This window comes from Melospiza melodia, chromosome 2 (genome assembly GCF_035770615.1).
Source record: "Melospiza melodia melodia isolate bMelMel2 chromosome 2, bMelMel2.pri, whole genome shotgun sequence".
NCBI classification, from domain to species: Eukaryota; Metazoa; Chordata; class Aves; order Passeriformes; family Passerellidae; genus Melospiza; species Melospiza melodia.
This window is the reverse complement of record NC_086195.1, coordinates 110891934-110908604: the sequence shown is the minus strand read 5'-3', so window position 1 is coordinate 110908604 and position 16671 is coordinate 110891934. Positions and strand designations below refer to the sequence as shown.

General features: G+C 37.9%; 1 protein-coding gene across 2 annotated transcripts in view; it reads left to right on the top strand.

The window, feature by feature from the left end:
- The window catches only part of ABCC4 (ATP binding cassette subfamily C member 4 (PEL blood group)), a 143444-nt gene extending 128120 nt beyond the window's left edge, over positions 1 to 15324 (top strand). The window contains exons 30-31 of one of the 2 annotated variants that reach the window (XM_063149543.1): positions 5966 to 6100; positions 10900 to 15324. In XM_063149543.1, the coding sequence (XP_063005613.1) occupies positions 5966 to 6100; positions 10900 to 11007 (243 nt within the window). In that variant the 3' untranslated portion in view covers positions 11008 to 15324. Of the gene's footprint in view, positions 1 to 5965; positions 6497 to 10899 lie in introns of those variants that run through there. The other variant, XM_063149542.1, reaches the window with a different exon arrangement.
- Positions 15325 to 16671: the final 1347 nt, after the last annotated feature.

Here is a 16671-nt window from a genome sequence, read left to right as displayed (position 1 = left end):
GCCCAAAAAAATAACCAACCAAAGCTCCACCACCAAAAAAAAAAAAAAAAAAAAAAAAGGAAAGGAAAGGAAAGGAAAGGAAAGGAAAGGAAAGGAAAGGAAAGGAAAGGAAAGGAAAGGAAAGGAAAGGAAAGGAAAGGAAAGGAAAGGAAAGGAAAGGAAAGGAAAGGAAAGGAAAGGAAAGGAAAGGAAAGGAAAGGAAAGGAAAGGAAAGGAAAGGAAAGGAAAGGAAAGGAAAGGGAAAAGAGAAAAGAGAAAAGAACCATTTAAAATGGTTTCTGAGTTATATTTGCAGCCTTCTGAATGTGCTTCGATGTTCACAAACATGTTTAGATAGGTTGATATTTATAAATGATTCCTCAGAGAAGTATGTGCATGTTTCTGATCTGTTTTGACAAACCATGATGAGACAGAAAAGACAGAACATGCTTGCATCTGAACTTAATGCCAACTGGAGTACAGGCTGTTGACTCTTTCCCACAAAGCTATGTATTGTCTTGAGTGAATATATTTCTTATATGATGTAACCAGAAGCATCTCCTGAATATTCTCCTCTTCCCAGGACTTTATTGAAGATCATCTTGATGTATGCTCTCTGAGGAAAACATTGTTCAAAGTTGTACTCCTAGCAGAGTTTTGAACTTTAATAATGATTTTTTTGTTTAGTGATGTCTTCTCCAAGTCTAAATTAAATCAGATGTATTCCCAAGGAGATAATTTCCCTGAATTATTTTCCTTTTGAATAGGAAATAAAAACATTTATGATCAACTCTTAAATGTCCCATTTCCCCTCTAGCTTAATGGTGAATATGAACGTGAATAAGAATACTAGTCATTCCTCAATAATAATTGAAATAAATTCCCATGCCCCCCTCCTCTGTTGCTGAACACTTCCAACCTTGGATTGTTTTTTTCCTCAGAACGTTTTATAACTATTGTTCTCTTGGTTTGTCTGCTTTTGTTGCTGAAAGTTAGAAAACACAGGATTTAGAACTTTGTTTTTTGTGTCTATGGAGAGCTGTAAGTACAGGGTGGTTGTTACAGTGTTTTAGAAGACTCTTGTTCTTTCTCTCTCTGTGGCCAATGACACTTTCACATATATTAATCTACAAAGAAGATTGTAAAATTCACTTACAGAATGAGTGTTGGCTTCTGCAAGGTCATGTGCAACAGAACAATATGGATTATTTGAGGAGTCATCAAGGAGAAAAGGTATTCTGCTGGCTCGCTGCCTAGGTGTCTGCTGGAAACTCAACTGTCTTGACGTAGTATCCTCATTGTTTATTGTTTTGTTTTTCTCTTTTCACGGTGAAATGGATTTCCTGACTCCTTTTTCACCATTTTATGTTTTACTTTTTGTCTTCCTTCCCCTGCTTTTTTGTCCTGGTTGGTACATTAAATTACAAAATTGTGGGATGGAAATACTGCTAAGCTTGGGGGTTTAGGGAGGGACCTAGGCAAAGTGAGGGTAGATCCCCTGGTAGGTTACAGCTGAGGCAAAATGTAGTGCTCAAATCTTACCCAAATTTAGTTCAGCAACATTTTTGTGGCATAGGCAAATACTCCTGTGCTAGTTAGAGTTAACATAAACACATTTAAATAGCTAATAATCTTCTCATGTTTGATATTGCAGGTCAAGATCAAACACTTCTTTTCTGTTTCTCTGTCCTTCCCTGTCATATTTAGTCATCCCCTTTCTGTGTTATTCTGTGCCCTGAAATTCAAACAAAGTGCTGTTCCAAACTATGTTGTCTTCCACCAATATGGTTCTTAATGTTCTGGAAAGATCACAACTCAGATGAGCAGTCACTGCCCCAGACTATTTAACCAGGATGGAACATTAGGTGAAATAGAATTAGATTGCATGTGAGGATTTTACTCAAGAGTAATACATCATCTGAGCCCTGTTTGAACTTAAATGTCTCTGTATTGCTGCTTGAGTAATGCTAATTTGGATAGCTATACGTGAAGATGTTTTCACCATTCTCAGGGAGATGAGCAAATTCCATTGAACAGCAATTTTCCTGCATGTTTTCTTTTGTATGATTGCCAGCAGCCAATTTTGTAAATTCTGTACTGTTGGAATTACTCTTTCATATGAGAAAATCCTGTTGAAGCCATAAAGGTGGTACTACAAAGGCAAGAACAGTGCAGGCAAGGTAAAAGAAGCTGCCGGTGCAAGAGGGTGGAGAATTTGGCCCTGGTTTACATGTGACCACTTTGGGTTTATGTAACTCTTTTGTGTTTGTTTTTATTTCACTCTGGGCTGTCTAAGTATTTCACAGGCAGTTAGCTCCCACAGAATGATCAAGTCTTTATTTCATGTATTTTACAAAGATTCATGGTGAGGAGCTGAAAAGTTGAGTGATTTGCACAAAACCCCTCTCTCAGTATCTGCACTGCAGTCTGTGATGAAATTCAAGTCTGATTCAGAGTCAAGTGCTCCTGTGTGTGTCCTCCACAATCTCCCTGTGATCTGATTTCGCCAGCTACAAGCTTCTCTGGTTCTCCTGTATCGAGTTCCACTGGTACAACTGCCTTGGGATGCATCTGGGTTCGATTCTCTTGTATTGTGCAGTGATAAGCGTTGCGAGTTGATCGGAAAATATGTGGCTGGTAAACACCAGATTCCACCTTTCCTGAATGATTAGCCGGCTTTTTGAAGTCCTAATGATTTTAATTTGGCTTGGAGTCAGTGAGTAAGAGTATGCAAAGCCTTAGCCAAAGTACCTATTTATTTATGTAAATCTTATCAGCACACATTTCTTCAAAGAAGAGTACCTATCTCTTTGTCTAAGTTATTTATAATATATATATATATATGTATGTATAACTACCAAGTAAACCAACCTAAATTTTCTCCATTGTCTCATGGATGACAGCACTTAGTAGAAAGTGGTTTTCCGTGGTAAACAGGGTTTATAGTGTTCCTGACTTGTAGGAATGATATTGTCTGTTTGGTTTCATTCTTCATTTTTCATTTCAGATTTTTTTTTAAAGTAACACAGCTTATTTTTCTATGGCTGTTCTGTTTATCTTTATAACCAAGTTTGAGTTCTGTTCCCAAAGAAAGGCTATGAGTAGGTTAATGATTTGTTTAAAATGTGGATGGAGTTTCTCTGGACAGAAATCGCTCACTCTCTCTGTTCATCTTCTGGACTTGACTGTTTAAAACTTGGCAAGAAAGAATAATTTTTTCCCTTTTCCCCAGGTTCTCTGGAGGGGAAAGATTGTCTGTGCTTGTGGTTGTTTCAGGTATTTGCAAAACGAATGTTAAAATTGCAATACTACAGTAATATAATTTTTTTAAACCCTCTACTTGTCTATTGCAGTTCTTTACTAGTAAGAGACGCATGTAATGAAGATGCTTTTTGTTTCCTTTCTTAAGGAGTGCTTGCATAATCTAGTGCTATGCTGAGAAAAGCTTTACTTAAAGGCGACAGAGATGCACAGTGCTGTGGCACCCTGATTTAAATGTTGAATTGTATACGATAATTTATTGCATTTTTAAGGAAGCTGTCCCTAACTGTGACTTAAAACTGTGGCTTAAAAATGGTTGTGATAAAAATTATATTTATAATTAATCATTAAATGTTTAGAGTAAATTGGATAGGATTAAGTACACTGAAAAGTCAGCATGTGTGCAATTATAGTAGGTGAAATACTCCATGTATTAAATGACTGTATGTTGTGCTGTGCAATATTACTAGTATTTAAGATTTTTCTGTAAGCACTTTCTTCAGCTGCAATTCCAAACCATACTGGGAATAACTTGCAAAGAAAATTCATAATATAGGCTGAGTTCTCTAAGTTAAGAGCTTTTGAAAATAGCAAATATCTTCTTGTAGGTTTCTGTGCATACAGTTTATAAAATTAGATGTAATTATGCGGCTGTTTGTTGTCTGAGTTATTTTCCATTCAAATGCTCTGCACTTAATTGAACCGGAAGGGAAGGGAAGGAGTGGGTCCTTTTTCCTTAGTGCTGGGTCTCTGGTGTCAAACAAGTTGACAGTGATCTTGGCACTGCAGGATTTTCACACTGGTGCAGGCAAAGGAGTCAGCTCAGCTGTGCCCCTTCCCTGTGGACTTTGTCATTTACTGGGGTCCAGGCTGCCTGGAGATCTGCCAGGCCCTTGGCCATGAGGATGTTTGGTTCTCTGGAGCTGCACAGGCAAAGGACATGTTTGAAATTTTCCTCAAAGGACTCTGAATTTATCTGCAGGCTTGTTGGAGGTTCTTCTTTCAAACAGAAGTTTGCACGCTATTTTTGTTACTTTGGAAGTTGTCCTCACAATACCTTTTATTAATTTCTTTTCTGAAATCAACAGCTCCATTTCTTTAGATCTTTCTTTTTTTTCTCACAAGTATGTACACCACAATTATGGCTTGAGTTGTGAGTCCTTGAAGTCCTTTTGTTGTGGCAATATCTTTGTCAATTGCACGCCTGTGCATTCAGTTTTTTTATTTATATAAGAGCAAAAATATTTTCTGAATTGTTTTCTCACATGAATTCTTTCCCTTTTTTTTAAAGCTCCATTACTCCTATTCATGGTGTAAAGTACTGAACTTGTAGACTAAAACCCAAATATCTTTCTTGAGTCAATACCATTAATTTATAGGCCAGTTAAGTATTTGAGTGCATTGCATTTGTCAATATTGGCTTTTCCCTGCTATTGTGTTTCTCATTCTCTTAGGTTAGTTAGGTATATCTGAACCCCTGATCTATTCTTATCTGCACATTTTTGTGTCATTTACAGGTTTGTCACTTCTCTGACACCTCCTTTTTCTGATGATTAACATAAGTAGCTACCACCTATGGCAGAACAATATGCTTCCCGCCAGTTCCTACCTGTTCAGTTTTCTACAAAGAAAGCTGCACTGTTCAATTCAAATCTCTTGTTTTCTGTCCAGGTTTTTGAAAAGCTTTGTTCTTTGTAGCATGGTTATTTAGTTACACCAGGTGTCTTTCTGGAAATCCACATAAACCATTTTTCCTTTAGTTTTCTTCTGGTACATTAAAAATTGTATCAGATTTGTGATTACTAAAACTGTGGAGAATTAATTCTACCTGTGCTCTATATGTCTTCTTTTGTTTTAATGACTGTTTCAATTAATTTGGTGTCTTACATCAAAATATATATGCTAGTCTAAAATTTCCTTGAATTAATCCTGTAAAGGCTTTTTAAAATGTAAATTCAATGTTTGCTGCCATGCAGTCCTTAAATGAAGTCACTAGTCTGAGAACAGTTTCATAGAGGTTCAATCAGCATATTTTTAATATTTTCCTATATTTTTGACTGTGTATATTCTCTGTGGATTATTGACTTCATGCTTATTTAATTTCTCTGTTGTTCTTTCTTTCTTCCTTCCTCTCTTTTTGAGTACATGTGTCCATGGTGGTATCTGATCTTTTCTTTACGTGGAAAGAATAGGGTCAGGTTTAAATATCTTTCTAATCCATAGTTGGCAAAAACTGATGCAAGAAACTGTTTATCTTTTCAGCAACACCCTCATTTTCTTTAATTACACCTTCACCTCTAATTCAAAAGACCTACTTATTCTCCCTTAACCGTCTTGGTGGTTATTGCGTGGTTTTTACCCACAGCTGTTTACTTCAGAGCCCATTTTGGACCTCTTTGTTTCCTTCTTACACAATGAATCTTATAATCTGCTTTGTTGGCTGCACAAACATTGTATTTCCATATTCTGCATAACTTCATGTTGGATTCCTATAGGTGGAATGGCTGTAGGGCACTCTAAAATTGTACAACAAATCTGTAAACTGAGAAAGTGCTATACTAGTTTGAAGAGGACAGAATTCATTTTCAGGGTACAAAATTCATCTTAGCACTAAAAATGCATACATTTCCCCCTTGCCTGTAGTCGCCTACATTTGGTTTCTAGTCTCTAACATTTAGTTTTTAATTTTTTTATGTTAATACATTGGTTTCTGCTGATTTAACAGGTTTTAGATGCGGGAAGACTGAAAGAATACGGTGAGCCTTACATTTTGCTGCAAGAACAAGACAGCTTGTTTTACAAAATGGTGCAACAAGTGGGCAAGACTGAAGCGGCTGCTCTGATGGAAACAGCAAAACGGGTAATTTTAGAAGAAGAGATAATTAAGTTTGTCTCTGCAGTTTGTTTATCTCAAGTTAGCATATTCAGTGTTGCAGTAAGCCTTCCACTAAAGGATCTGTCAGTTTTGCAAGGCAAAGCCATAATTTTCAGTGGGATATATACAGACTTCCAAATGATACATGTATTTATATACCCCAAGTTGAAAGACTGGATTTCTTGCTTCCTTTTGTGTGTACACAAAACAGTAAGTGTAAATAATATAGGACATACTCACTTGTGCTGGACATGGATCTTAACTCGCTGTGAAAAACACGTTAGGGCTGCAGAATCAAACATTTATATGTTATGTCTCTATTTTTAAAGGGTGCATCAGATTTTAGTTGGGGCTCAGTGCCTGTGACCATGCTGTGGTCCCTGAGGGTTTGATAACATTCCTTCTGTTGTGCCTTCCCTTACTTCTTTCTGGTACCCTGGCTCTCTGTTCTGCACCAAAAATGAGCAGGGCTCAGCTAAGAAACAGCTATTGAATGTTTTGTCACCTCCTTGCTCCTGCAAGGCTCTGTGCCTGATTTCAAACTGTTCAAATCCTACTCAGAGTGCAGAATTATTAATGTAATTGTGAGCATTCCTCTGGCAATCAAAGTGTTTAAGAGACATCAATGGATTTGTTTTCACAATATGCCTGTGAGGCAAGCCTATATCATCTCCAGTTCTCAGATGGAAAGCTGAAGCAGAGATAAGAAGATAATAAAGAATGACCTGTGATTGAGGATCTCTTTGACTAGCTTTGGCTTGCTTTCTTTTTTCTTCATAATTTACCGCACAGGACGTCCAGGGCAAGACTTAATTCCCTCAGTGCCAGCAAAGTTTCAGCCTTGCTCCAGCTGAGACTGGCAGTGCTCAGTTTGGCAGCAGCTTGCTTGGATCCCATGTAACTGTGCTTTCAGCATGTGAGTAAGGCACTGGTAACCTAAGAGAGCCTTTTACAGGAGACAGGCAAAGCTCTTTATCCTTTATGCTTTCCTTTCCTCAAGTTGTTGGATGTGTGGAGCAGAGCTAGAGGAACACAAAGTCTAAATTGTTACCTGGGGAAACAAAAGACCAGTAGACAGGGAACAACACACAAAGACAGGAAACAAAATGGCAGGTGTTTGACTATTTTCCAGTAAAAAATAGATGCATTTCCAGCAAGTTGAAAAAAAAAAATGAAAAGTAGTGCAGTCATGGAGGCTGTATGCTCATGTCTGGATGCTATATTACTGGACTTCTTGAAGATCAGGGAAGAGATTTCTGTGTCTGTTCATATTCTCAGATTTTATTTTTTAAAGGGTTTTTCAAGTAAAGCACTGTAGCTAAGAGCATACACCATAAATTCTTGTGTGGTACAAATTGCAAAACTGAGGAAAGAACTTTTGTCTTGAACTAAGCTGTGCTACAAGTTCTGCTGTCCTCTTCCATTGCTGCAGTGTAGCTTCATTTATTTTCTTATTAGAAGGGAATGGGTTAGCCATGTTTTCTGCGGTATGTGCATGACAATCTGGAGGTTATATAAATGATATTTAAACGGATAGCTTCAAATTCGTGTTACCATTGTTTGTCTGTACAGTGAAGGCCAGCTTCCTAAGGCTTGTTCCTTGGAAAGACAAGAGGTGAGGCTGTCCAGCTGTCATCTGTAGAAATTTAGTTATGTCATGCTGTCATTCCTTCCTTCCCTGGAGCCCTCCCCAATTGCACAATTGCATTCAAAGATGATTCAAAATGTATAAAAATAATTGCCTGATGTTACTTGCCCATATAGTCATCTGCAGTTACCACATCAATGTTATGTGATTTTGTACAGGAAGGGAAGAGATCCAGGAACCAGTCTCTGCTGAAATGTGGTTTGATGAAAAAGTTTGCTAACTCCCAGGCTAGAAGGCAGATACAAGCTTTAGCATCTGCCAAGAATGCAAAGCATGGTGCTTATCCACACTCGGACCAAAAATATGGGAATCAAGAGACTGTATCTCCAGTCAGCAGCTACCCAGAAGCAGAGTTACAGCTCCTTCTGTTTGAAGGACTTGGACAATTCAGGGGTTTTGTTATTGCTGTCCCTTGTGCTTCATGCATACTTGCAGAGAAGTCGCTTAGTCAGAAGAGCTGATTCCAATGGCTTTTCTTTTTACACTACTGAGCCTGCTGCATGTATTGCTGTTGGTTTCCCACATTCCTACTGTGGTTACTAAGAACATTTTTTTTGTTTTTATGAAGAACAGCTTTCTTTCTGTTTTTGGAAAACAGCATGCTGCACATGAAAAGAAATGGTAATATGACATACATACATACTTTTCAAAAAGCATTGCAGTGGGTTGCTAAGAAAAATGGTTTGGAATGTGGGTATGCTTTGGTAATGATTATTTGATTTATTGGATTTTGGACCTGAATCTTGATTCATTTCAGTTTGGACCTGTACAATACGAACTTGTACCAAGATGATCTTTCAGTAACCTGAAACTTCAAATGCATTTTTTTGAAAAGTACTGCTTTTGCATATATGCTTTAAGTGCAAATTAAGAGGTAGTACACATCTTAAATTGGGAAGACTAACTTGGACATATTTAAGAAACATAATTTTTAAAAAAAAATCTCATGGGCCTCTTAGTGAAGCATTGCAAGACTGAGCTATTGCTGGAATCTTAGCTCAGGTTTCCAGATTGATCCAGTTGCTATTGTATGGCTCACTTGGTATCCCCATTTTTTGTCCAAATGTCAAAGAGAACAACACAATCACAACTCAAATTGGATACTGCTGAGTGTGCATTAAACAGCCCATGAGCCTGATAGTAACTGAGTTACGCTTGACATCGTGAGACTGTTTTTATCTTTTCTCAGTTTACAAGAAGCTGCTAGGAGAAAATCCTGTGGGAAAGAGAAATAATCGTCAAGCGGTGAAAAAAGGAAAAAAATAAAAGTGCTCAATTATTCAGATAAACAGAAGTTGGTGTGTTCTCCCTGCTCTTGGCAGTGTTGAGAGAGGCTTTTCTGCAAGCTTTGGTGGCATCAGGATAGGGATGGGTTTCTGTCAGTCAGGTTTCAGTACTCTGAGGGAAAAATAAGAGTTGTTTTATTTTACTTTAAAGCTATGACAGATGTGTAAATATTAAAATACTAGGTGTTATCTCACCTCAGTGATTACTTTTAAAAAGGTTGCAGCTCTGTTGGCACTGGAAGAAACTTGTATAAAGACTTGGGCATTTAATATCTTGAGGGATTGGGCTCAGGGGAAGAATTGCAATGAGACAGTTGAAAAGCAGCTGCCATTTCATTACATCTCTAGTAATGTGCCAAGGTTTTCTGTTAGCTTTCCATTAAAAAAAAATCACATTCAAAAGCTGCATTAAAAGTATGCCAAAGTTTTGTGTTTTAAAGCAGGAACGGGGTGGGAATACTGAGGCTGCCGTCTGCAGCCCGTGTGCAGTCAGCAGCCTCATTAACTTCCCTCTGTTGCATCCGATTGTGACTGGTTACTGAGGAATGTCTCTTAACAGGACTCCCAATTCTTCTGTTGATTCAAATCAGACTTTAATATTCTTTGAAACTTGTGAAAATGCATATTAGTGCACAAGAGTGAGTGCACAAAAGATGACAGGGACATTTTTGTAGAATGACTATTTCTTTTTTATCCCATGTGTCTTATACGTATATTCATGTATATGAAAAGGACGTTATTATCAAACAAACTGAACTTTGTTGACAAGACTCTTAAATATAAATTGCAGAAATGTTTCATAAGCTGTACTCAAAGCAGTCTGACTATGAGACCTAACTCGTGACACGTGTCAGCTTCAGAAAGATAGTGTATTTTCTGTTTTTAAAGACTCAAACAAAACTTTTCACATTCTTCTTTGAAAAAAAAATTGCATTTGAAGTCCTTTTTCACCCAACACATTTTTAGATAAGAGCACACAAGTCTTGACATTATTTCATTTTGTTATGCGCATCTGTCAAGGAACAGAGATATGATACAGCTGCTAAAAACTGATGATTGTGGAACAGTGAAACTTGACAGCATTTCATTTCCTTTATGTTCTGATTATACATTTATCAGGAAACCTGTATCTCTTCTAGTTGAGCTAGAAATTGGTAGAATTCAGGAACTCAAAGGCTTGGCAAAGAACTGTCCTATTATTTGGTATCATCTTACGTTTTAGAGAAGTTGCTTGGTTGAGTCATTGTTAAAGCTTTTGCTTCTTCTTTCATTATTGTGGTTCACTATCCAGAGATCACATTTCTATAGGCCCTATAACTGCTCTGCAGCACAAATTAAAGGCTGGGATATTTCATACATATACTTCGAAGTTTCAATGGTTGTCAATCACAGTTTGTAAAATATAGGGATTACAACCTGATTTTAACATCCAAATCCATTGTGTTCATTTTATGTGTGAAAATGAGAAACCCTTGTGCAGACGCAAGATTTCACAGCTTCTTTGTCATCCTGTTTTTAATTTATCTCCATGTTTTGAGCTAGTGAAATGATTTTACTTATCAGTTTAATGTAAAGTGATAAAACATATCTATTCATCTGAATTAACAAAAATTTGAGGGATCGACAGGTTGTGTGAGATTTCTCACACATTTTGTTTTAGTGTAAGTTCATATAGTAATTTTACTAATTTTTCAGTGACATACATTAACTGAATGCCACTAACCTGAAGTTCCTGTTGTGGTTCCTTGAGGATATGTATTTATCTCTACTATATTTATCTCCAGAAATATTGTTTGAAGCTAAATGGACTTTGGTACATAATTACTCATAGAATCTAATATTTTTCCTAGGTATACTTCAGTAAGAATTACCCAGAAGTTGTTCAGAATGGTCAGCTTGCCACAGACTCCTCCTTGGATCCTTCCTCAGGATTATGCATAACTGAAACTGCACTGTGATTCCTCATTGCCTTAACTGTTCTCTGCAGAATGTAAACCTGAGATCATCTAAACTTGGTGTCAACGGGAGAGGAAAGGGAGGGGGGCAATTCTTCGCACTGGACATCCTTCCTATTTAATACTGAGAAGAAAATTTGTATTGTCCCTGTTTCTTTCATTTCAGTGCAATATGTTTTTCTTTCCAGCTAATTATGTTTGTATTGCTAAGGAAATTAGGCAGATTCAGTTTTTATTTGAAAGTTATGTGGTAGAGATCTCTTTTATTTAAACAGGTGCAGGACACCTAACAGGTCTAGTGTGCATATTTGGAGCTTAGTAAAATAATGGGAATGTGTCCTTCTTTTTTCTTCTAGAATTATTTTGAGAGCAAGCAAAACCAAATTTTTCTCAGTGTCTCTTTAGCATGACAGCTCTGTCTGAACAGCAGATTTGGTAGTGTGCAACTCACTTGTCTAGAGAAACTGTCTTTCTACCTGTCACAAGTACCTATGCAGGCTGGTAGGAAAAAACTTGAAGAAGCCAAAAACACTTTTTCATTTTGATAGAAAAGTACTATATACTTTTTTTTTAATAAACAGTTCAAATAATGCTGTTCAAGATGAATGTAAATATTAGTTTTATTTTGCTAAAATCCAAATGCTGAAAAATCAGTCTCAGTCTTCTGTGCTTCAGAAGAAAATTACCACATTTGCACTGAAGAAATATTTAAATAATTTAACATACATTCCTCTTTTTACCCAGGTTATCAAAGAAAAAAAGGTATTAAAATAACTTGAGGAAATGTTTGAATGACATGTCATTATACCTAAATACTGTGTAGTACAAAGTTATCTTCAACACAACACATTGAAATGTATACATTATTTGCATTTATTGTGCCTTAATATTTGTGCCTTCAAGCCAAAGCTGTAACTGCAGGGTACACAACAAATTCATTAGATATATGTTAAAAATACGTAACTTTAGTTTTGCATCAGGGGTTCTGTTGAACTTCAACTATATGAAGTTACCATCCTGCCAGAATAAGTAGGAAAATACAACCTGTAGTTTCAAATGGCAGTTGCTGATAGAGAGGAATGCAGTGAGAAAGGGGTTCAATATTCATAAGTTATGTCCTGATTCGGCAAAGCACTTCAACACAAAGGCACTATTCCCATGCTTGAAAAATAAATGAAGCAAGTGCTGTGCTGCTTTAGGTCTTTTCAAATCTGAAAAAATTTGAGCTATTCTTTGAGGTCCAGTAGAAAATACATCTATTCATCTTGTTGTTTAAAGGCCACAGGAGAGACTAAAAGGCAACAGATTTCTTCAGGAAATGGAAAATACTGTGCTTTTTTAAAAATACTGAAGATGCTTGCTATTACCTTTGTAATGCCAAACAAGTGTTATTTACCCAGTATTCATCCAGTGGTCTAAAAGTAAGGCAAACACGAGTGTTTCTCATTTCAAGCAGTTCTACTAGCATGCAATTTAGTCAGATACAAAGTTACTTCTTACTGAGGAGTAAATTGAGGCCAAAGCCTGTGCCTCAGCACAACCACTCCTTTTGCACATCTTCCTGCTCGGACCCAGCCCGATGGTGAGAGGCAGAGTCCCTGTTCCCCTGTTACAGCGTGCTCCCTGCACTGGGGCTTGCCGTCCTGCTGTGAGACCCCATGAGACAGGGGGTTGTGTCTGCAGTGCCACCAGCCAGCTTTCTGAGGGACAGGGGCTTTTGGGGCTTGTGGAGCAAACATCAGGCATCAGTGTGTGCTGGTAAGATCCTCTCAACATGCTTAAAAATCATTAGGGGGAGTCACAAAATGAGATGTTTTTGCCCCTAGCCTTTTTTGTCAAGTCCTAACACTTCTCCTGCAGTGTGTAGCACCTTACACTGGAACAAGTTCCACTGAGATCGATGGAACTGAACTTCACACAGTGATGTGCAACAGGAGGCTAGTGCTACATCTGATGATAAAATACCAGCCAGCCAGGGGCAGCTACCAGCCACTGAGCCACGTGGCACAAATGTGCTCATGTGTGCAGTGCTTATGGCAGATCCTTCTGAGAGCACACCAGCCACATCCACTTTCTGTGTGGCTTGGCCTTTCTCTGAGCTGCTGCAGTCCACCTGCACAGCGTCCTAGCACACAGTAATCCTGTGTGTTCCGTGGCTGTTTTCTTTTTCATTAAAGTTGTCTGAAATAAGGATAGGGCTGTTCTGCAGCTGAGTGAGAGTAGTGGTTGCATTGCACAGGTATGTGAAGATGTAAAGTTTAAAGGTGTAAAGTCATGTTAGATAATTCTAGGGGATTGTGTAGTGTAAAGAAAGTTCAACCTCATGGCCTTGTCCACAACTGCCTTTTTGACGAGGATCTGTGGATCCATGTCCAAACTCTGCTCAAGCTTTGCCATGGAAAACCTCATTTGAATGGTGCAAAACACAGCTACGGTGAGCTGATCAGGAAGGCAGTGCACTTCATCGAGTTGGGAGTTTGAGCTCCTTTGTTTATCTTCTTTTTTGAGAAGTGTGAATATATTCAGAATCTCTGTTCTACGATATGGAATTCTTATTATTGTTAAACACTTAGTTCTTATAGAAGAAGAAATGTGATGTATAATACAGAGTCTTTTAAATACTATAAGAGAATAGTAAGTTCTCCTGGCCATACATACCTTAGTTTATATTTTTTAACAGACCCAAGGAGATCTGCACACGTAAACCGAGGGTATAATTACAGTTTTAGTTCATTTCAGCTCTGAAATGAATCTATGGTGAGTTATATTTCAGAGCAGAACTCCAAAACGCTGGCTGCTGCAGACTCACTCGTATGAGACCCTGACTGATTTGGCTATCAGTCTGTAAGCTAGAATTAATTTGATCCTGTAGCCTTTTGAATGTGCACAAAAATGTTAGGTATCTCTGAAAATGCTGATTCTGCTTCTCTACGTGTTTTGGCAGGACACAACTTGCTGTAGGTATCAAATGTCAATATAAGACAAAACAAATTTCTTACAAAATCACACTCGAAACCCATAAATTGCTGAGTAGAACAACTGATAGCAAGTCATTCATGTCTGTCATTGGCATTATTTCATCTTTTTGGCTTAAAGCAATAAAAATATTTTATTCAGGAAACTGGTTTTGCTGGTGTTGTTGATAGCTGTTTTGTTCAGATGTTGATTAAGACCGACTGACCTATTTCATTTTAAATGTGTAAAAAAGGTGCAGTGGACCTGAATGGCAGAACTCAAATCAGGGAAAGAAAAAGGCCTTCGTGTGGTGAAAGCCTTGGTCTGTTAAATGAATGCATTATCATTATCTTTCCAACAAGGTGTTTTATGTTTCCTTACAAAGAAAAATTTAAATAGTTTTAAGCTTCCATTTTGAAAAATGTTGTGCTTTATTTGAACATAGCAAAGCAGGTTACTCTAAGTTGCATACCCTACTGGGGATATTGGAAAAAGAACTCAGTCTCCCGAGTTATTCAAGCCTTTAAAATATTTCTTCGCCATGAGGTGCCTTAAAGTATTCCAGAGTCTTATTTCTAATAAATATAATTTTATACAGTTATTCTGAAAATCATCAGTTACAAAACTCATGTTTCTTAGATGTAAAAATCTAGGAACAGTGTCTACTTCTGATCCAGAGAATTGTTTTTCTTACATTTGTTTTGGTCTGTCTTTGCTCCACCCTTTCTCCAAAGACCACTGTGAGCCGACAGACCATGTTGGCATTTCCAAAGCCACAGTTTGCCAGGATAGACTATTTAATGTTTTAGTTATTTGCTTGTTTTAAGGACAAAAATTCTCTTTAGTAAACTGCACCATGTGCCAGATGAGTGTAATCTTCTGTGATACCATTTGTACTGCCCTTAGGAAGAGGGAGGACTTTCTGGCCAGCCTCAATAATGCTGTTTTCTTAAGTAATGTTGATGGCTTTTTTAGCCTTCCCAATACACATGTGAAATAAGATTGCAGAAAGAATCATCAGAAATGCTGCTCTTTTTTTTGTTGTTTAGCTGACCCTTTGAAATATCTCAAAATATTCAAAATTTGCCTCTTTTTTTTTGTTTTGGAGGGGGGAAGAAAGAATTGAAATCACTTCTTCCTTGTGATGGTGATGAGCATGATAGTTTTGCAGCAGATGTGGCTTTCTGTGTATGTTTTACACTGTGTAACAGCGTGCTGCTTTTTCATCATTTTAACTCTGGTTTTGTTTTGGTTTGGTTTTTGCCTCTGTTGTAATAATTTGATTTTGGCATTACTATGGAATGGTTTCTTTTGTGGACGTTCATGTGACAACTGCTGTCATACAATAAAAGCCATTTCTCAGAAGCCTGTCTTAAGTCTGTTGTCATTGCAAATATGTGGCTGAAGGCAGAAGTTATGGGCTGAGCTAAATCAGGACATGTCTGACATCTCAAAACACCTCTCGGTGCCATCAGAAGCCCCAAGAGCTGAAAATGTACTTGGAGCTACAAAACACAGTAGTACATGCCAGCTTGGTTTTACCAGTTTTCTCCAGTCTGAGATCTCTCAGATCACATTACCAAGATTTTAGCTTTAATTGCTGAAAAGTATTGCAAATACATTTTAAAAAACTGTGATGGAAGAACCACTGAGGTTGCACCAGTGCAGACTGGGTATGGTCTCTGCCCAAAGCAGCTGGCAAGCTCAGTGGGCTGGACAGTGGAAATTTAGTAGGTCAGTGGGCAGAAGTGAGGTGGTTTAACAGCATAACTCCAAAATCTGGTGTTACCTCTCAGTCCTGTGCTTCTGTCTGATGAGCTTGTTGCTTAATTTAGCAAGACACTTGGAAATTGCTTTTTCTGAAAACCATGCAGAACTCTTCCCTACGTCTTCCAACTGTCTCAAGTACTTCACTGCTATTTTGATGCAGAAATTTTAGTATTGGATGAATTGTGCATTTGTCAATAATCCCTCATTGCAGCAAGTTGCAGGACCTGGTACAATATGAATTGTCATCTCTTCTACCATGGAATATGCATTAAGAATTTCTCATATTTCTACCAAACACAACCACCATGCAGCTTAGTTGCCTCTAAGTGAATTTGGCTTGGGTTGTCACAGCACAAGTCGCCTGTGGGATGTGCAATATCCATCTGGAGCTATATCCTCCCAGAGCAAGCACTTGCCAAATGTGTGTGCTGCTGTGTTAATACAGAAGTTCTCTTTTAGAAGTGGAAGAGGGAGATTTGTTCCCTTGCCTGAAAGAGAGCTGCTGATAAGTAACAAAGCCAAAGATGATTTTTAGGAATCTGCTCACAAACAAGCATGAATTTCATAAACTCCATGTTTAAAGCTGGTTCATAAATTTGTAGCAGTATTAATGTACAGAGAATCAGGGCCATACTCTGATGTATGAAACCAGGTTTCCACTGTCTGCACCTTGGCACCATTTAACTCCCAAACTGGCCTGGAATCAATAGCTTCATCTGTTTTGAGATACAAAATTCCCTATGGATCTTAGCCACGGATCCAGCACATGCTGGAAAGTACGATAACTTTGAGGAGAAACTGGAGGTACTCCCACTGCCATTCAGGAGCCAGGGCACATCTGGCTTTTAAGTTGCTGTGCTCAGCATGGATACTGGGATCATACTTGCTTTCTTCAAACACATGAGTTAAAAGCTGCACCAGAGCTCTTGTCCCTCTCCTGCA